This window comes from Protopterus annectens, chromosome 7.part0 (genome assembly GCF_019279795.1).
Source record: "Protopterus annectens isolate FY-2018-M chromosome 7.part0, PAN1.0, whole genome shotgun sequence".
NCBI lineage: Eukaryota > Metazoa > Chordata > Ceratodontiformes > Protopteridae > Protopterus > Protopterus annectens.
Genome location: NC_056739.1, coordinates 1,583,734,273 through 1,583,756,905, shown reverse-complemented (window position 1 = coordinate 1,583,756,905; position 22,633 = coordinate 1,583,734,273). Strand labels below are relative to the sequence as shown.

The 22,633-nt window shown below is 39.0% G+C and overlaps 1 protein-coding gene across 9 annotated transcripts in view; it reads left to right on the top strand.

Moving 5' to 3' along the window:
• Nucleotides 1–22,633, top strand: part of WNK2 (WNK lysine deficient protein kinase 2) — a 2,812,908-nt gene that overhangs the window by 2,490,102 nt on the left and 300,173 nt on the right. For 7 of the 9 annotated variants that reach the window (XM_044078134.1, XM_044078133.1, XM_044078139.1 and 4 more), the window contains one exon: nt 9,750–9,848. The exons of the other annotated variants lie outside the window; for them this stretch is intronic. In XM_044078134.1, coding sequence (XP_043934069.1) covers nt 9,750–9,848 — 99 coding nt within the window. The remainder of the gene's footprint in view (nt 1–9,749; nt 9,849–22,633) is intronic. 9 annotated transcript variants of the gene reach the window in all.

Genomic DNA, 22,633 nt, shown 5'->3' with positions numbered 1-22,633 from the left:
GCCAAAGAAGCTGAAAAGTAAGGTGTATGAAACAGTGGTGTGACCAGTACTACTGTATAGTATGGAAACCTGGGCAGTAAAGGCAGAGCAGCTGAGGAAGCTAGATTTGATGGAGATGAAGTGCCTGAGATGGGGGTGGTAGGATGCACACTGTGGGACAGACAAAGAAATGATGACATAAGTGCAGAAGCCAAAGTAGCTCCAATTGCAGAAAAGCTCAGAGAGAACAGATTACGGTGGTTTGGGCACATGTGCAGAAAAACAGAAGACAATCTGGTGAAAATGATTTAGGACATACAGGAAGAAGACAAGAGGAAACAATGACATCAAGCAAAGAGGTGAATGGGTTGTGTGAGAGAAGCCCTGCAGCAATCAGGCATGAGTGTCAAAGAAGGCAGGAGAGTGGTATTGAATAGAGAGAGATGGCGACAGTTGGCATGATACCCTGACCCCACATAGAGAATGGGGGAAAAGGGTTTTGATGATGAACAGCAGAAACTGTTGAATGATTGGCCATGCATTCTGTTTATTTTGATTTTGCAAAGGCTTTTGAAACTGTTCCACATGAAGAAATGGCTTACAAACTAAAATCACAAATGGCAGTCCATATACAAAAATGTTATATTTTTCTATACATAATATATCTAGCTTTGTGGTTCTGTATATAATTCCTGCTTTCCCTACATAATTGTTTTATGTTTGACAATCCATGTTACTTGTTAAAATGTACTGTTGTGATTATAAAATGCACTATAGACATTGCTTCTTTTGTGTATTGTTCCTTGCTCATATTCAGTGTACAGATGTTCTTCATCTGAGGGATCAGAATTTAGCTGAGCATGTTAAGACAAGGATTTTGGATTTTTGCAGGTTCAGCCACATTCCCAAGTTCAAAACAGCTTTTACCTCTACTGGGCAAAGATCACTGGATGGTAACTTTAGATCTCAAGCCAGAGTATTCACAAAGTTCTGGCTCCAGTGATAGCGAATACAAATCTATCCTTACTTGGACGACTGCCTGATTCTGGCTCAAGAAAAGGAAGACCTTTACAGCATTTGGAATATGTGATAGCAGTGCTAAGATGCGAACGAAATAAAGTCCAGTCTAGAAGACATGTGCTTTCTGGGTGTGAGACTGAATACAGCAACCCAGATGGCCTTTTAACCCCGGACAAACAAAAGAATCTTTCCCTTTACTTCCATCAACTATCTCTTCAGTCCGGACAGTCCTTCAAGCCTATTCTGGTGCTTCCCAATGCCAAACTGCATATGAGGAAGCTGCAATGGTACGGACACAGCACTGCCAGGATTTGGACACTGTCATTCAAATAATACCTTGCATTCAAAAGGAATTTTTGTGGTGGGCAATGTCACCTAAACATCAGATTCTAACGACAGATGCCTCAGACATAGCTTGGGAGCTCATCTGAATGGAAAGTGGATACAAGACAACATATCAACATGAAGGAGATGTTAGCAGTCCAGTTTGCATTAATGGCTTCAGGTGTTGATTCTAACAGACAACACAACTGTCATGTGGTACATCAACAAACAAGGGGAACACATTCTTATCGCAGGCAAGCAATGATTTTATGGGAGCACAGAACTCCTTAGCAGATGTCAGGCAAATCATGGATCCCATTTCGAAATTGACAGTGTCATGGGGAACTCCAGACATAGATCACTAAACCACCAGCTGCCGGTTTCATCACACAGCTTGGAAAGTGGATGGACAAGACAAGCCAAGGATGATTTGGCCTCGCAACACTGGTACCCATTACTGAGGAGTCTGGTAAGGAAGCCGATTCCACACCTATTGTCTCAGAGGGACGGTCATCTACTCAATGTCAAGCTTCACTCTCTTCATCTAACAGCCTGGCATATTCTGTTTTGAAACACAGCAGGTCTCAACTTCCTCAACATGGAAGAGATTTTATTTTGGAGTGCAGCAAAGGATTTGGAGGTTTCTGAGCCTAATTTGAGTGTGGCTCTTCAATTCCATTAAGATTCATACTATGATTGTGACCCACCATTGTTTTCCCTGCTTGGGATCTACTGCTGAATTGAAATACGTTGGCCATTACTTCTGCAAGAAGGGTTTCTGAATTGCAGGCCCTAATCCTTCCTTTATGCCTAAGGTGGTTTCTAGTGTGGCTTTAAACCAAACTATTCATTTGCCTACTTTTATGCAGATCCCCAAAATAACAGTCTCAGCAGTTGTTTGTTTCAAAACAAACTATTTCTAATTTTGTTATTCCCATCATGGCAAGGAGATTCCAGCTGGGATTAGGCCTCATTCCACTAGGGCTACTGCCACTTCAACAGCATTTCTAAGGGGCTACCATAAATGTAGATGTTGTTAGGACTGCAGCAATGTGGATCTTCGAACATCTACATTTATGGTAGGTACAAAACTGTACTTTTTTTTTTCTGTCATGTCTGTGCATTGTTAGCATGCTTACACCTATGTTTAGTAAGAAGAATGACTCTGCTTATCACTGTTCTGAATTTGTTTTTTTATTTTCTCTTGTGGAGCTTTTCTCCACGGGTCTCTGCTGAAAGGATGTTTTTTGTGCCCAGACAGACCTTGTCAGTAAACAAAATCAAAATAATTAATAAAAATATAATACAGTAGGCAAAACGTGTTAAGCAAAATGACGCAAGAAGTCAAGTATGGGGATACTTTTCTATCTATACAGGGCGTGTTTATCAGTACTTTCCTACCATGCTTTGCACTGTGATCACTTCTTTTTGGACAGTTCTTCTCAGATATGAATATGGGAAATGGGTACATAGGTTCATAGATGTGTACTAGGCTAATGGCCCTGGAGCCTTTACAAGCCTAGCCCATAGGATTGCCCTGGCATCGTGCCACCCGACCCTAGTTCCTAGTGCCTCTGTCGTGTAGAGCATATACACATGCATACATATATTTCAAGCACAAGCATTAATGTCTTTCTACCCTGTCAGTATTCCAAAACACTTGTCCCATAACAAGTGTCCAGGCTTTTCTTAAAAATATCTAAACTAGTACTTGCTTTAATGTAATTTGATAATCTGTTCCATGCATCAGCTGCTCTGTCTGAGAACCAATTAGTATACCAACTATGTTGATGCTTAGAAACTGAATAACATCTTTTTCAATAAAAGATGCTGAGATTATTCAAAATGGTTTACAAAAAATATGTACCTAGTGCAGTAGCTTTAACCTCACCCCAAACATTAATTAATGCAGCATTAATAGGCATTTCATTATGACAAAAAAATTGTCAGATAAAAAAAAACTGTAATTAAAACTATAAGGTGCTCGTAGAAAATTTCAACTTTAAATAGTGCATATCAAATGTTCTTGTCTTCTATCCATGAGGATGCTTTTTCAGTTTTGACTAGCAGATAACTACAGTCTGATCCTATGAGCTGCCATCTACAGTAACATGCACATTGCTGCTTTTTCATCTTTTGGCAAAGTTTTAAATTGAAGGTCCTGTCTCTTGTACTGCATGCCATGTTGTTTAACTGCTATACACTTTGGTAACTGAATAACTGTGTGTGCATTTGTCAGCTGTGTCAGTGTTTTGTCATCAGCCCAGATGGTGTTTTCTTGAAGCTTGTTACTGTTCTATTTACTGATATCAAAAGAACTTATGAAGGGGAGGGCCTTCATTCCGTTTTGCCATTTTTCCATTTAAGTTTGACTCCTTTGGGGGTTTTTAGTTGCATAGTGTTTTTGTGCTATTCTTAATATTTTAACATCTGTTTTGTTTTGGCTTATTTGCGCCATGATTTGAGGTTATTTAAACAACATAGACTCATTCTAGTGACTTTCTTAATATACAGAGTGCTAGATTAACAAGTTTTATTTTTTCTGTTTTAACTTTTTTATTTCTGTAAAATCCCATTCTTCTTCTTCTTAATATAATTTTATATTATTATTTTGTTGAGTGCTTTGTCAATATGTGTTTCTTTTCATTATCTGCTTATTATACTATATTGTGTATTAGTATTATGCACTTATTTGCACTTATGTTCTGTTCTTGTACATGAATTGCAAAACAATTACAACATAAGCACAGTGACCTGGAAGCACTGTTTGGTTAATTGACATCTCCCTGGCTGAGAGTCATACAGTAGGTAAATGGAGGCTTAAGGAATCAAATCCTGGACTACAGGCTGAACCTTGTTAGCAACACATTGCCTTAGTCCTCTGCGTTAAACTGCCAGAACAAGCGCAGATACTTTGGTTTAAAAATTTCTGCCAGAAGTTCTGATTCTGTGGATTTCTTTTCGACATTAACTTGGATAAAATGACAGATCCATTGGCTTAAGTGAACAACAGGAGAAGTTCCATTCACCCTGATGGTAAATCAGATTCATTGATTATACTACGGGATATTCAGGATGAGGAAGAGCTAAGTAACCAGTAGCTGCTCTGTTTAAAATGGTGAGTATGTAAAAAAAAGTGACTAGAACCAGTCATAAATAGTCACTAATAGTTTTATCTAGTTATTAAAATATTTTTGAGTAAATGGAATTAACATCCTCTTCTCAAATTCCCTATTTAAATAACATAATTTTCTCTTTCCAAAAGTTCACATATTCTAACCATTGTATTAAAGACTTAATATTTTATATTTCTCCACTTGCATATACAAATGGCTGCTTAGAAACTTGTAACTTCAACAAATTGCTAGTATTGAAACAACAAAGCAGCTTAAGTCATTGGCATCAATTCTTAAATGGTGCTGATTTTTTATATATATATATATATATATATATATATATATATATATATATATATATATATATATATATATGCTGTTGAAAATTTAAGGTCCAAATACAATCAAGATTCTGAGAATTCATTAATTCTACAAATATTGGGAGACTTTGTGAGCATAGAGATAAATAAGATCTTTAATCTTAACAAGAAATTGTTCCCTAAATTATTGGAGTTCTTAATAAATATCAGTAACAATGCAATGAAAAATAATTCATATTTGTCATGAATTTATAAAATTTAGATTTTACATATTTAGACAATTTTTATTGGAATTATTCATCAATAATAGATAATCAAGACTTCCCTGAAGAATGCAAGAAAATAATATTATAATCTACGATAAAATCACATTTTTATTATACTGGAAAATTTTCACTTGGAAATTCTTGCACAGAGCTGTTGTCACTCCTAAAAAAATTACAATTATGTATAATCAAATGGAATTATATGCTAGAAATGTGATTCTGAAATAATAGCTGATTGGACACATGGTATATGAATGTGAAGTCCTCTACCCTTTTTGGAAAGAAATCAATAACACCATTCAAGCTCTACGGTCAGATAGATGTAATATTTCTAAATCTTTACTTTTATTTAATGCTCCGATTCCTGAGATATTTCCCAAAACCCACGTGCCTCCTTTTTGGTCTATTCTTGCTGTAGCCAGAAAAGTAATTACTGAAAATTGGATTTATTAGAATATTAAAAATTGTTTGCAGTAGTGAATTGCACACTATAAAGATGAGAACTTCTAATAATACACATTCATATAAATCTTGGCTTAAACTTAGACTTGCTTGAAAAAAATAATTGTCATTGATATATAACTTTGATGTATTGATCAACTGTGGACAAATGTAAATAGTGATTTGCTTGTTTTATAATTTATCTATTATTTTAAAACAAAATAAAAAAGTGACTGGAGAATGAATGGTAGGAGTCTTGTTGAGGCAGGCAATTTATTTGTTACTCTAGTGAAGTATTCACAGGGTTGAAAAGGCAGGGGATATTCTGGTATAATTACATATGTTTCCATGTCAGGTCCAAAAAAAATTCCAGATGTGTTCCCAGTACATCATGTGTCTAGGATAGTTTAGGTGGTGGTAATAATGTCGGTGCTTAGGGGAGGAGAGCACCGGTGTTCCACACCTGAAGTCAACTCCTCATTGTTCAGATCGTACCATGAGCTAATCACCCTAGATATCCACATCCCGCCCCCACCCCCCATTAAGGAAATCATGGTAAAAAATTTCTCCAAAGCCAACTTCATGCTTCTTAAGACAGAAATGATGAACGTCATGACACCTATGCATATAGACAATACAGTTACAACTGCTGAATCCTACACAGATGCACTCTATAAGCACTTACATGAGTGCATGGATCGTGTTATCCCAAACAGAACCAAGACGCTATCCTCCAAAAAAGGAAGCCAATCTGGTGGTCCCCTGCCATAAACAAACTATACAACAGAAGGAAGAAACTGTTGCAAAAGAAAGTAAAATCCCATGAGTGGAGGAGTTCCCTGGTCAGCCTCAGTAAGAAGCTGAGATCCCTTATAAGATCCTCCAAAGCTAGCTACAAAAACAAAATCGCCACTGATTCTAGGGACAACCACAAAGCATTCTATAGCTATGTCAAGAATCTCAGTGGCAACACCCAGATCTGTTATGAGTTACAGCATAACAGCATGACAATTACAGAACCAACTGATATTGCCAATGTCCTGGCAGATAGATTCAGTGCTAACTTTAGCCCCCCCTCTCACCCCCTAAAGGGCCCATACCTATACAGGAAGAATGCAGAGTCACTGTAATCACAACTACGCAGGTAAAAGCTGCACTCTCTAAACCCAAAAACACAGCATCTATGGCACCAGACAACATCCCAGGCTGCGTTTTACACGAACATCAGAACAAACTGGCTCCCCACATAAGCACCATGTTTAGTCATAGTCTCACATCAGGCTTGGTGCTCACTGAATGGTGCACAGCAACAGTTATCCCACTCCACAAAGGGGAGCCACCACTGATCCCGGGAGCTATCGCCCTATTAGCCTGACAAGCCTAGTCTGTAAGGCCATGGAACATATCATCATGGAACTCATAAACAAAGACATTAGTAACCTCCAAACTCTGGACCCCACCCAGTTTGAGTTTGTGAAAGGGTGATCATGCCTCCTGAACCTGACAGACTTCTTTGAGGCAGTCACCAAAGCTGTAGACGAGGGTAAGGTGGTTCACACAGCCTATCTTGACCTCACCAAGGCTTTCGACACCATTCCCCATTCTGGAATTATAGCTAAACTCACTAAACTAGGCATAAATCCCAATGTCACAAGATGGGTTGCCAATTGGCTCACTGACTGAACCCACACTGTAAAAGTTGCAGACTCCAAATCTGACTTCAAACCAGTGACAAGTGGAGTACCACAGGGTTCAGTCCTGGGACCTCTCCTGTTTGGTATCTACTTCTCTGAAGTACAGGCTAACACAGAAGGCCTTTGGCTAATGAAGTTCTCAGATGGCTGAAAATGAGGAGCCATAGTTGGGTCCCCAAATAAAGTGGACATCCTACAGAAGGGCCTCACTGAGACAGATGCCTGGTGTCAGAGCCATAGCCTCAAGCTCAATGCCAAAAAGTGCATTGTCATCCCCTTTGGTAAAAACTCTTTACCCATGAACTACCACATAGGCGGCAGTCTACTTAACGCTGAATGTGTGATAAGAGACCTGGGGACCCGGGTGGACAGTAGTCTCTCCTTTGATAATCATATCGCCACAGTAGTCAGGAAATCCTTCTACATGGCACACTTCATCACAAAAGGGTTCTCATCTAGGAAAAAAGAGGTCATCATTCCCCTCTACTCGACACTCATTAGACCCATTATAGAGTACAATGCCCCTTTTGGAATATACCTTACAAGACATCTGCAGCAGCTGGAAAGGCCACAGAAGTACCTCACAAGGAGGATTACTGGCCTCAAAATCGATGGCCTACACTGACCGCCTCAAAAAACTCCAGCTTTACTCCGTAGCATATTGCCTACTCCGAGGTGATCTCTGCCTAACATATAAAGCTATGTCAAACCCAGAGCTGTTGGATATGCTACACCTACAGAAATCCCAATCCCTCCGAGCTACATGCTCTAGGGACCTAAATCTTGTCACCACAATAAACAGGACATGCTGGAGGGATAGATTCCTCTCCCAGAGACTTCCCATACTCTGGAACAAGCTACCCATCTATGTCAAACAAAGTTCCTTATTAGCACTCTTCAAGAAAAATCTTGATAAGTGGATGGGAAATAGGAAATACACCCCAGGGATCACTTCTGTGGCTCTGCTCGACAGGGGCACAGGAAAGTAACTTTCCTGGGTGGCGTAAGCCAGGGAACCTTGTTGGCTAGGCTTACTTAGGCCGATAGCCTCGTACCTACCTATGAAAGCAATTGGTTCAGGAATTATATTATGACCTTCACAGTGAGGAAAAAAATCTGTAACACTTTACAAACATTATTCTGGCTAGGTATAAGCAAACAAGAATGTTTGATCACATGGAATAGAAGATGAATAATCACTTTCAGATGAATTGCTCAACCTGCTCAGTCATTAGTTATGGAATAGTCCATTTCATTGAGATCTGACTTGGGGTTGGGAGTTGGTGTAGTGGTTAATGCGTTAACTTTACAGACACAAGGTACACAGTTTGGGTCTCACCTTTCAAAATGAATTTGAATAAGCTTAAAATAGCTCACAAGGGCAGCTAACTTAATACTTACCCATGAACTTATCAAAAGGCTCTCATGTGGTATACCCCTATAGTTGTAAAATTTAACTAAGGGAGTGTGGAGGCAAAGCTGCTGAAATGAAAAACAGAGCCTTCATACCACTCAGGGTGTACCATTTTGTAAGGAGCTGACTTGACAAAAATGGTCTTAGCATGAGTCGCCTTCCATTAAAATGGATCAAATCTGTCATGTGACTATAACATCCATTACCATCATATTTCTCATCTTAAAAGCAAGCCGACTTTCAGTTGGCAGCCTACTTGAATGAGATAATTGGGAGATTATTTCTTTATTCAGGATCTTCTGCCTAGATCACTTTTCTACTTCCAAATTGATCCAGGCATATTCATTTCGATAAGATAGAAGGACCCACCCCAGACTTTTTCATTGAAATTCATCTGACGTTTTTGAAGCCAAAGATGAACGTCTTGAGTTTTCAAGAGCAACACTCACATTTCAGGACGACTGCTTACTTTATGCCGAACAGCCATATACTTTATGTGTAAGTGGAAAAAAATACAGCTATCAAAATACAAAGTAGGCACGATTCTTTGCTGATTAGATGTAATTACTGAGGAAGTCTACAGTAATCTTATGCATGAGCCTGTCATTTTGGATAAAACGGTGTTAAGTATATTTAAAATGTTTGTAATTTTCCCACGGCTCTTCACAGAATAATCATTGCATGTTTATTTAAAATGTTTGATTGTAATTCTTCCCAAGGTTCTTCACAGAATAATCACTGTTTGTCTTTTGAAGCATTTTTTTCTGCATTTTCAGACTATGAGTGACCCTGTGTACCAGCGTAATTAGCAATGCTAGCTTTAAACTGAATTCAACATGCCTATGGTTGGCTCTTTCTGTTAACACTTTATCAATGTCAGTGACCACTTTCCAGCTTTAAAGGATAGATATAAGACTATATCAGAGTGTCAGATAGTAACTTTAATTAAGGTAACAGTTTCTGTCTTGTTTCCTTTTTGCTTGCCTTAACTAACACAGTCTAATCTGTTATCATTACATCTTGCATGCAGTCAGCTGTCTAACTTGCTCTCGGCTGAGTTAAGATACAGATATTGGATATTTAAGCTGAGATGAATAATGGTATAGGAACTCTTGCTCATAGTTACATGTACTTCACTAGTGTCTTTGTTTTCTTCCCTTTATATTCATTTACAGGCTGGACTGTTTTCCACCAAACGCCTGAGAGAGTGACCTATAAAACTAGTAGCAAACCTCGTACCAGATTCCTCAATGGACCTGTGTCTTTGTCCATCTGTTTGTATTAGTTCTTGTTTACTTTGACGCAATCCATTCATTCCTATTTGACAGTTTTCTTTTTTTCCGTTATAATTTAGCAGGATATCTGCTTTTATAGCCATCATTTTTATTTAATCCATTGTCATGCTTTACAGTTTTATTTATTCATTTACTCATACAAATGCTTTTGTGCACTGCTTTTGGCTTGAGCCATGGTACGGTACCAAATGCATATGTGGAAGAGCTCACCTTCTGTGTAGTACTGTGGAACAGTTTATTTTGAGTGTACCAAAGCTTTTTGCATTTTCTGTAATGTATTACACAGTAATGTTTCATTTGCTGTGAGGCAAATATGCAAGTTTAATGCTTTAAGTTCCAATGACAACACAGATAAGAGAAATCTGACCGTCAGTAAGCACATGATCTCTTTCACACATGTTTGGACTCTGAAAACCTGCATGTAGTAAGCTGACAGAATAGCAGAAGGTCACTGATGGTTTTAACGTCACTAAAGGGCTGTATCAGACTACTCTGTTACTATTTTATCTCCACTGTTATTATTTGTTGCTTCCTGCATGTGGATAAACGCTGATACAGCAGAGTGCTCCAGCTAGAAGTATTTTAAATCTATTTGTCTGCGTTTCTTCTGTATGTGATTAACCATTTTAAACCACTGTCTTAAACAAATGTTGTTCTTTAACAGGAAGGATTTGCTCCCTGGTACTAAGTGTGCTCAGTATCACATTTCCTTCATTGTAGCCTGGCTGGAGCACTATATGTTTTGTTACTACGTTTTGTGACCTCAAAAGAAGTTAAGTCAAGTAGCAGTCCTTCAGTGCACAGCTGTCAAGAAACACAGTTCATAATTTTCTTAATGATTTGAAATCTCATTCTGCTGAACAGAAAAGGTTGCTACCAGTATGAGTAAAATGAACAAAGTTAAATTTCCACATTGTTGTTCCATGCAAATAGTACATGATTTGGAACAAGTTTCATCCATTTTTCAAAATTCATTGTTGAACATACAAGTAAATGCTGGCTGAGGGTTGTACTCTTCATGAACACAATTTTACTTCTGGCAGAAATAAAGGTAAATTGTACTGCTTAGGTACTGCAGGCCATTTTATACATGATTGTTCTCTAATGTTGTTGTTTGACTAGGGTTTTCATTTAGCAGGTTTACAGCAGTTCACACTTGGTGTGTCCTTCCTAAACAAACTCCATCTTACCCCATAAGAGCTAGTCATCCAATATCTGAATTTAACTTCTTAGATTTTTCTTTGCACTTAAAAATTCCAAAACTTTCCTTACTGTATATTTTGCAAAACTGTAATTTTGTGGAGGTTCATTTATTTATTGATTGATTGATTGATTGATTGGAAAAAACATGCTGAACATGATTGCAATATCTAACTATGATTCTTAGAGTACATCACATGATGTTCATGGCTTTCTGCTGCATCAACTGGCTTTGAGAGTAGTGTTACATATGGCTACATTGTGCCAATACCAAATGAACATATCCAGTTCTTTCTTACTGCCATCAACCAAATCCCTGAGGTCATTAAATCTCTTGGTAGGTCGTATATGAAGTAACTGAATGTGTTTTTAGTTTTTTTTTTTTTTTAAGGTAGCCTGCTTAGCTGACATTTTCTCTCACGTGGTGTTAGGTGCAGAGATGTTACAGATGGCTGCTTGTTTAACCACTGCATATTGCAGAAGTAATTGCTACTGTTATTTACTCTGACATGGATGAACAAGTTTATACATGGAGATGAGTATATTTAGACACTTTTTAACATGTCACTGACTTCAGTCCCCTTATTCTGATCCAGAAACTACTTTGCTGCTAAGAATTAACTGCACTGCTACATATAAGCATTTATTTTATTTTTGTTGAGTGGATATATCCCATACTGAACTTCTGGATATTTTTGTGAGATACGTAAGATATGAGATACCAGTGAAGAGCCCATATATACCCGACACATCTCCTCAGTGTTACATAACAGCCAAAGCTGCGATGTCTAGGCTTGGAGTCATTCCACGAGGGCATTTGTAGATAATTCTCCCTTCTTAAGTCACCAGTCCCCCTGTCTCAGACTCATTTGAAAGCATCCATTGACCATGTCTTTACAAAAACCAGAAGAACGTGTCAGGGGGTTAAATACCTAGTAGTCAATACTGTGTTTTCCTCTTTGAGGCTTAATGTTTTGTCCTAATCTCCTGGGGTAGTGAAGGGATCAGTGAGTGTAGATGTGCCAGGTACTGTTGGAGAAAAAAATATTGAACTATTTTTATTGTGTGATGGTAACATTTAGCATTCAGCATGTTCCTTCTTATTCCAGGACATGAAGCTTAAGTTTGTAGGTAAAGTTGAGCAAAATGTGTGCCATTTTGTGACCCCCCTTCTGTACTTTACCTAGAAATCTGAGGATCCTGATTAGCAAAGGCCTGTAACATTGGATGTAGTTGTCTATTTGTGTTCTTGCTAAGCAGTAACATAGAGGTAGTGTCGTCATTTTTAAGAAATTCCCTAGTGATGCTGCTGCTGCTGCATTGTTTGCCGCATCATATCTTGCAGTGCATTGGTTGAGGTGATAGAATTTTGGTTTAGTAAGACCCATTGGACCCTTTGTCTGTTTTTCCTGTCAGCTGAGGTAATGTGATCAAGTATGTGCAGTGAGGGCTGTTAGCACCCTTTAGAAATTTGGTTGAAGGGAATGCACATAGAGTGATATGTCACTCTGTAGGACAAAGCTGTGCTTCGCTGTTGTTGCAGCTTCTCCCAGACTTGCAGCTTTTACAAAAAGGTGGAATATGCTGGAGACATGAGTTCATATTCTGTACACAGGTAAGTTATTGCATGTAAAGTGGTTTGGCTGAGTGTTGATCCCTGATGGGATGCCATTAGGTGAAATGAGGACCAAGGGTAAAAGTAATTGCATCATACTTTATTAGCTCCTGTTTCCAGCCTATGGATTGAATCTATTACTGAAGAGGTGTAACTTGTGCTGCAGCAAAATGGAGAGAGGAAAACGCCAAAGCCTTCTTAAAGCAATAATGGTAATATTAGCCAGATGATTGCCATTCAGAGGACCGTAAAATTATTTAAAAATCAAAGGTGGCAGTGAGGAAAAAGCAGTCTTTGACAAAAAGTTGTGCTGATTAAATAATCTCAGGGTCACCTGCTAACTAAGTAGTCAGTCCTTCTAGGACTAAAATGACTTGATGTAACTAATGCAAAGTGATATTTCCCTTGATCAGACTGTGGTCCCTTTATTAGAAAGAGAACTGATATGCATCTCTTACCCTGTCTCTAGGTACTATGTTACCACTTAGGTTGCACATGTAAGGCAAAATACTAATTTTTATATTCATATTTTGTTTACTCTGGGTTATCCAACTGAGTTATTGCCCATTTTCATTAGATACTCAGGGAGAAAAGATCCATTTACAGTTAAGAAGTGAAATGCAGTGACTATGCAGAATGAAATACAGGTACTTTCTACTAGTCTGTTTCTGTTCTTAGTGGATATTATCTAGGTCCTATGATTGGATAACTTTGTGTTTTTACTGCAGCTGAAGGTAAGTAAAAATGGTATGTTAGTGCATACGAAAGTACATAAAAGGAGCACATGCAAGCTACAAAGATTCAAGAGGCTGGCTTAAGGAGAGAGTTTCTGTGGAATTGAGAAGGAGGCTTTTTAAAAGAAGGTTTCTGTAGGCATTAACACTGAAAACACTAAACTCAAGGTCTGGTTGAGCAATTTGGCTGTTGATTTGGCACTGGATATTATTTTACTGCAGAAAGTGATTCTTCATGCCCCCATCCCTTCTCTTTCACTGATGTAATGGAAAGGTAGTTTGGAATTATTCCTTGCTGGTCTGTCAATAGCCACTTCTTCAGTTAGCCATTTTGGTGGCATAGATGACTGCTGCTGTGGCCACACTGAAACCATTTCAGTTGCACTCCTCACTGATTCTGAAAAAGCTGAAACAGGTTAGGTGTTAGAACAACAGTGCATCTGTGAAGACTCAGAACCAACATGTGGGACTTCCTGTCTCTGTTTTATGTTAAAGTGAGCCTAGCAGTACGAGTAAATTGTTTTCATTTCAGTAGCATCAGATTTATTTAATTTTATTTGAGTTAGAAACACTTGTCCAGCAGTCTTTTTTTCATCTATAATCTTGTTATATACTAAAAGAAAAATAACAGCAATAGCTGGAAGAAGAGTATTTATACAAAGCAGTGCACACAAAGGCAATTGGCTGAGTTGCCATGGAGGTGTGAAGATATTCTGCATGTCCATTACATCTCCTCCTGTGACTGTGTGTACCCACTTAGGATGACGGGAACTAGGACATAATAAGGAAAAAAAGACCTCCTGTGATGCTGTCCTGAGGTGCCTCATAGATATCCTTCTATTCATCTGTTGCAGTATTCTTTACATGAGGGATTTGCCTGCTCAGGCAACCCGATGTTGGCCAGTATACCAAAGTCTTTAACTACCATGAGGTGCGCAGTACATCTGATGCAGGCTGCTTTCGGACATAGACCATAAAAGTGATGTAAGTGAGCAACTTCCTCAGAAATTCTTTGCCACCAGTCGGATCACCACTCTGCTATTGGAATCGTTTTCATCAGTAAAGATAAATGCCCTGTTGAGGAAACTTTGTCTTTTCCTACTGTGTTTTTCTTGGCTGAGAGTTAATGTCATCCAAGAAGGGGAAGTGTTTGAAAGGCAGATTCCACACAAGGACAGCCACTCCAGTGTCTTTTTTGTTTTGGGCCCCACAATGACCATAAAAAACGTTCATTCTATCAGTTGTTCATGCCTAAAATTCTTTGTAGCTGACTTTCATCCCTTGCAATTTGCTTAGAGAACCAACTTCTGAAAGTTTTAGCTAAAAGTGCGATGGAGCGTTCCTCAGACCCGATGACCAAGCCTACCAAGCAGAAGGCCAAAAGACCTAGGCCCAAAGCGGAAGCTGTTCCTCTCTCCATCGATGTCTCTCCCGAGGCACATGATAGCCTGCAGACATGCTTCATTTCAGATCCAAATTTACAGGCCAAGCAGTTTTACAGGATGCCTTAGAAACAGACGCCAGCACATCTAGGGAGGCCTCACAGACATCAGGTCCCAATGTCCAGGGGGAACCAAGGTTCATTGTGTCAGCATGCCCTAGAGGAATCACTCAGATTGTAGTGAGGGAATATGTTGATTCGGATTTGCTAGAGTGTAAGCCTACGTCCGGTCCTCCCTTTTTACATCAGATGGACACCCCTGTTAAGAAAAAGCAGAAAACTAAATATTCCTCACTTCCTTCAGACCCTCAGAAAGAGTGGCAACATTTTGTCCAGGGCTTGTTCAAAACCTACCTCAGAGTCCCCACCCCCTCCTCTCACTTGGCCTACCTCCCCCCAAAAAAGGGTCAGACCACAAGCTACTTCAGAGAAAGATTCTTCTTCTGATGAGGACAGTGATTCTTTAGCTTAGTCCTCTCAAATCCTTACCCTATTGGACTATGCTTCCCCAGAGGAAGACTCCAGTGGGACAGATTCCCCCTTAGAGGAGATTTGTTTTGGCAGAACCTTCTCAAAAATGAGTGAGCACTTTAAATGAGAGAGCTCTCAAATGTCGGAGGTCCAAAAGAGATGCTACAACTTCCTCCAGGTGGAGACCCCAAGTTTTTCAGCTATTCCTCTGGGTATCCCTGCCTTTCTGGATGCCTTTGCCTCCACGCCCCTACACCCTGACTCACAGCCTCCAGCCCCTAAAATGTCAAATAGATATTATAAAGTGCCTCAGGACTGTAATTTCCTTTTTAAAGCCACTGTGGTAGACACTCTGATAAGGCCTCACGATCCCTTCCTTCTAATTTTCTTCTCTCCTCAGACAAGGAAAGTAGGCAACTCAAGAGATTGGGGAAGTAAATCTACACCTCAGCAACTTTAGCCTTCAGGGCTTTCAATTACCAGACCCACAAGACTAAGTACTTCATGGAACTCATGACTCAGTTGTTCAAGATAGTATCTGACATGCCAGATTCAGAGAATAAAGCCTTGACATCTTTCCTTATTGCTGCATCCTCTCAGGTGGCCCAAAACTCTATCAAAAGCAGCTATGATGTAGTTGAGGCTACCTCCAGAGCTACAGCTTAATCCTCAGCATAAAGAAGATATGCCTAGTTCAAGCCTCAACCCTTCCCTGAGGACATCAAGACAAAGCTCAAGAATGCTCCCCTTGACAACTTAACCTTATTTGCTAAACCATCTGATGAACCTTTCAGGTCCCTGCAGGAAAAGAGCAAAGAGTTAAGACCTCAAACATATTCTGGGCTCTCCAGTTCCTAAATTTCACAGGAACTATCCTGGGAAACAACTCTTCATCCACAGACAATCCCAGACCCACCAAACCCTTCAAGGGGAGCAAGAAACCACATCACTTCTCAGCATTTTCAGCTGCTTCTCATGTGGCTAAGCATCCCTTTCCTGGCTCTTCCTCCTGACTCCTCAAGACTACCTTGCAACATCCCCTCTCTCTATGCCTACCACTGTTCCTTCCCACCTGTGAATCCATAACTCAAGACACCTGGGTCCTGAGCATCATCAGAGATACTTTGTGGTTTGGCACACCATGCCTCCCTTCAGGGGTATCCCTCAACCTTTAGCAGGCCAAAATCCTCTTTTCCCCCCAGGTGTTGGAAAACCGGTAAACATAGGGAAAAGTACAACCAGTGCCCACCCCCCCAAAAAGGAAAAGGCTTCTGTTCTCACATGTTTCTGGTTCCCAGAAAGAAAGGGCCATGGAGACCCACCATAGACCTTTCTTTTTTCAACATCTTTCTAAAGGTACCTTTCTTCAAAATGCTAAATCTTCAGACCCTCGTTCCTCTGATTCTCCCACACACCTTCCTGGCATCCATAGACATCAAAGATGCCTACCTACATATTTCCATTCATTCCAAAATTTCGAGAAATGTCTACATTTCTCTGTGGAATCCTGGCACTTTCAATTCTCTGCTCTGCCTTTTGGTCTTTCTAGATGCCCTCCTCTTCTCTGTTGCAGTATTCTATCAAACCATCCTTCACCACTTTCTTCTGTTCTTGGATATACTGACTGTCTATCCCAGGGTCTGTCTGTCTACCTGGGGCTTCAATTCTGAAGATGGTACTCACTTATATCACTTTTATGGTGTACGTCTAATAGCCTACATCAGATGTACTGCACACCTCACAGAAGTAAAAGACTTTGATATACTGACCAATGTCTGGTCATCTGGGCAGGCAACTCCCTGATGTAAAGAATACTGCAACAGAGAAGAGATGGTCATCTATCATTATGGTAAGTTCTTACACAACTATTCTTCTCACCAGCCCCAAACGGGGTCAGATAATGTCCTGGAGAGGTGGTCTGGTTCAGTAAACACAGTGAATAAGGAAGGATGCTCCTTTTCATCTGATAGTTAACTGAAAAGGTAGCAAAAATAGATTTAAGAAAAAGTAAGGGACAGCTATGGTTAAGCATTCTGGTGTATATACACTGGCTAGCAAGAGGAAACGATTGGAGATAGAGGACCATAGGTTGAGAGCTGAAGTTTTATGCTTAAGAAATGAGCTCACTGTGGGAAAGTGCTCCAGGTTAAGAGCTTTATAGAGAACTGAGAAGGAGGTAGTGTAACTTTGTTTGCTATGTATAAGACTGTGGCTTTAGTAAGGGTAATACAATGTTGACTCAAGTTAAGAAATTTTCATGTCATAAACATTCAAATCTTATTTGAGATGCATAAAGACGCATAAAAAGAGAGAGACCGACCAACGTGGCAAAATAAAGAAACATGAAACTTTAATAAAATAGCAATAAAATAGGGTAAGTACTTTCACTGCCAAGGTGCTTCTTCAGACCATAACCTAAATGCTGTTAAACCATATAAGTACAGGTGTCAATTAAATTAATGATTTAAGGCACATGATTTCAGCGCCAGTTTTAAAGAATCAGTATCATTAAGTCCAGAGCCCATATCAGATCACAAATTTAATATCTCAGTTCAGCACATTCAGTCTTAACGTGATCACCCCCCTCAAACCAAAATTCATCATTTCTAAAAGCAAAAAATCTAAAAAAGTGTGCTTCACTAAAACTACTAACATGTTTAGCTAATGCATTAGATAACTTCACCTTCTAATGTCATATACATTCTCCAAAAGTTGTTCCCTCAAAGTACAATTTGTCTTACCTACATAAAAAGACCTTGAGAATAAACTCTATAACTTTAAATGGTTGCAGTAGCAGTGATTACATTTCGAGGCTTGCCTGCACCTTAGTGATTCCAAGAGGTTTTTGTATTCTTAAAATGCCTACATATAAAAATATATTCCCTGAGTTGTTGACAACCCCTTAACTTGGATCTGGGGTTTGATTAAGTGAAACTATTAATAGAATTATTCAAACCAGCAGGAGCCTCATTGTTAAATTAAATTAATAATTTATAACACATGCTGATAACTAAATATGTGTCTGAGACTCAGATAGTTTCAAAGTATTTAATAATGTTGCAGCATATAATGTGGAAAAAGATTAAGTATGATGTGATGGATTTTAGCAAAGGACATATTTTGCCATGGCCAAGGAATGTTACTGGAGATGCTAGTGATACGGTTAGTGAACAGACTGTTGCGTCGGCTGAACGCAATGAGGCACCTACAATTGTTACAATACATTATATGAATACTGTTTACTTTGCTGAGGCTCAACCCCCCCCCCCCGCATTATCCCCTTTAGTTTTTTTTCTTTACCAGATCCTGTGTGAGCGAAAGAAACTTTCAGGAAGGGGCATTCCTTGTATTGGGGAAGGAAAGGCCACAGACAGCCACAAGTTTCAACAGAGAGAATGATAGGAGCTGTAACGCAGAACAAAACGCCAGCAATTTAGTCTTTAACATTTCTTCTGTTTCTTTATCTTATCAGCTAGCTATGTTGAATAAAGGTTTATCTTTTATATCAGTGACTTGCTCTAATGTTACAGATGTGTTATTGAACCTTAAATTGTTTGCAAGGAATGTGACTCTAAAGACTATGTTTCTATATCAGTCTTCAGAGTCACAGTCAATTGCAAACAATTTAAAAAACCTGGTACTTTTATATCTACGATGCATCCCCTTATGGATGGTTTTATTAGATCTTGGGAGCACGATGTCCAGAATGATCTGTCTATTAAGCATAAAACTTTTTAATTTAAGTTTTCATGAAAGTAAGGCTTTGAAAGAGTTACATGAGTCACCCATGACTGAGGTTCATCCAGCAGACAAAGAAGGTCCAATAGTTATAATGGATAGAGAGTTTTATTTGGGTCAGGTGATTAGAATGTTGTCTGATAATGGGACATCTACCTCATTATACAAATTTCAAGTTAATTGTTTAATTAATAAGGTTCATGCACATATTTCTGATTTACACATGAATGGCTTGCTGTCTTATGTATTGTATAGTTTTTCAGGTTGAACATCCTTTAATTCCCTGTTTTGTATGGACTTCCTAAAATACATAAGAATACAAGTGCACCTCCTATGTGACCTATTGTTTCTAATCAAGGTCGGGTGTCTGAACCCCTATCCATGTTTAGAAAATGCTATGATCTATATAAGATACTTTTTCCACAGTTTTGAAGGGTACCAAAGTTTGTTTCTGATTTATACAGTTGGCTAGACCACTCTTTATCCAATGTAGTTGCTTTTTACTTGGATAATTCTTATTTAAGAGAACCCAGAGCTTGTTGCAGCTGGTATAAGGACAAAAATGGCCATGGAATATCACGCTCCATGATGAAGAGACATGTTCCTTTTCCAGTCATGCTTCTGGCTTTATGTGACAAAAAATTTAAGTAATGATAACTGAGAGAAGTATGTGAACTCTGGTCTCTGGTTTCCGTGACTCCTTATTTTTTGCAAGGAAAATGGCTGGCACAATATCAAGGCATATGGCTGAGTTGCTTTTCACTTTCGTTAATACACTCTTGACTTCCTCACTGGTGATAGTGCTGTTTTATGGCACACTGTTATTATAGCCTTCATTTTAGTATCCGTGTTGTCATTGTGGATTTCAGAGCTACACTAGCAGTTGAGCCAGAAGCCATGATTTTTAAATGTTTTATAAAGTATAGAGATCCACCTAGAGATAAGGGTATGGAACAAATATTGGGGGACCTGAGAGAAGGCGCTAGGTAGTTTTGAAGAGCTTGGCTTCAGACTTTTTGATAAGGATTAGCCCAGTGGAACCTTTTTTATTATCACTTTACCAGGGCATCAGAGTATAATGCTCAACTTCTTTCTCCCAAGGATAAAATGGAGATCAGTTGTCTGTCTCAAATCTTCATGATTAACTTAAGAAATGAAAGAAACATAGGTTATCTATGTAATTTAAAGTAGTAAGAAGAAAAAGTGTAAATGCTCTAGATACAGCTTCAGTATCAAGAGCTATATTTCTTATGGAAGTTGCATTTGCTCTTACAGCATCTCTAGTTAACCACATCACAAGCAGGGATTCTTATGTGCTGCTTCTGCTGCAGTCTTGTACTAAAAATCCAGTAACATATTTTTATGACAGCTTCAGCTGTCTGATTCTCAAACCTGGGAGATTTGCTGTTGTGTGGCTACAGTTCTGTGACTGTTTGGAATTCTTGGTTTATAGTTTGCACGCATACATTGTTTCTCATCTTTTTATGTTATGGCTTGTTTTGCTTTAAATGTGTTGCTTTCTTCAGGTTTTCTTGGTTGGAGACAGCAGACATCTGTGTTGATTTCTTTGCAAGATCTGCGAGAGCTGTCTCTGCGCTTTGCGACATTTTTAGATTTCTTGGTTAATATTCTGCATACTTATCTTGTCTTTTGTTTTATTGCAGTTTGTTTTCCTTTAAAGTTCTTTTTTTCTTGGAGTTTTTGTCTCTCACATTTTGACTAAAAAATCATATCTGTGACCCAAGTCATGCCTAAAGTGAACCCAGGGCCTGCTTGCTTGGATCTGTGCTGGACTATAGTTTCTGATAGCTCCTGGTAGAAGGAATAATAGCCATCTTGTCCACATTTATTCTGTGAGCTGTTCCTGTCTGTCTGCTGATTGGCTACTTCCTGCTCTGCCAGGAACCTTCTTGCTATAAACAGACCAGTTACACAGATTTATACTTTTTTCTGTTGAGGTGCAGATTGTTGTTAATCCCCTGTGCAGCACCTAGACATCTACTGAGTAAGGAGAAGAGAACTTTATGCCATTTTACCGTCTTGGATCTGAGCAATGCCTGAGGTGATCCTGGGGCATGCTTTCTGGGTTTCTGTGAAAGACTGAAAGAAAAGAATAGATCATTTCTATTAAGCCATTTCACCATGGTTGGGAATGCAGTTGCTGATTGCTCCTAGTGAGAGGTAAAGCAGCACCATCTTTTTTTAGTCATTCGTTCTGTAAGCTGCTGCTGTGTGTGTCTGCTGATTGGTTCTTTTCCTGCTCTGATGGGAACCTTCTTGCTATAAATATTGAATGTGGATCAGTGCCTTATTCTGCTGTGCTGCTAATCACTGCACAACCTAGTGCAACACCGAGAGAGACTGACAGAAAACAAGAGTCACTATCAATTTATTTTACTGTCTGAGACCTAAGATGAACTTTATACAGTCCAGAAATTTAGCAGTAAATCAGCACAACCCTTTCCATTCATAAATTCATCTTCTTCACTACTAGGAACTCCACCTCTGCTACATCTCATCTGACATCTCTCATAGTGGCATTGCTACACTTGGGTAAGAATGTGTTGTTCCACATCTTCCTTTAGTAATTTAAGTGCACTTTCCTGAAGGTTCTCTACTGTCCACATCAAACTTTACTAGTGTTAGTGTTAGTCTATCTTTTGAGTCACTGTACTTGAATTCTTTTAGTGGGCTTGAATTTTTATTGTTACTGGTGGTACCTTAGCATTGTTATAGCTGGTTCTTACCTTCATTGTTTTCAGTCTCGATTTCTCTCAGTCATCTGCATCACATCTTGCTGGTGTTAGTGTCTGTAATGGTCTGTCCCCTGTGTTGTTGCTATTAACTGTAAATTACTGTGCTTAAATTTTTCTTTTTGCTTGAACTTTTCACACTTGAGTTTTTACTGTTGTCAGTGTAGTTAGTTAGCCCTTATCTTTATTTTAACTGTATTAACTAGTTACATGCACTGGATCCTGGACTACTTTCAGCCATGACCCAGGCAGTAAGGAGTCATCATTGCATAAATTAAATAAAAGAACAATCAGAAAGATACATGACTGTTAGTAAGGAAATAATATTGTTCATGTGGTAAGGCTTTAAACATAAATTAAGACTTTAAGCATAAGTCTGCAAAGCTGCTAAGATTTTAAAACTATAACCATACAGTTGTGTACTGCTCTAATGTAGAGGATTCTCTGTTGAGTAGTACAGTATGTCTTGACTGACCTTGTTGCTTTCACCCTGATCGTTGTTAGCCAAAGGTTGTTGCTGTTAATCATCATATTAGCAAAACCATAGCCTTCCTCTTAAGTCAGAAAAGAAGAGGTACTGCCTGTGCATGAGAAGGACTTGAGAAAGAAACTAAACCTTTCATTCTGACTTCTGCCAGTGGAAATATTTGAAAAAGTACTGACAACCCTGCAGTGATTTTACAGCAGTGAACTGACAGATGATAGACAGCAAGACTTTTTGAAGAAGAGTTCATGCCAGTAAATCTGATACAGTCTGATGATTTTGCAATAGAGAGAGAGCGAGGAGGAGGTGAATAAGTGCAAACCAGCGG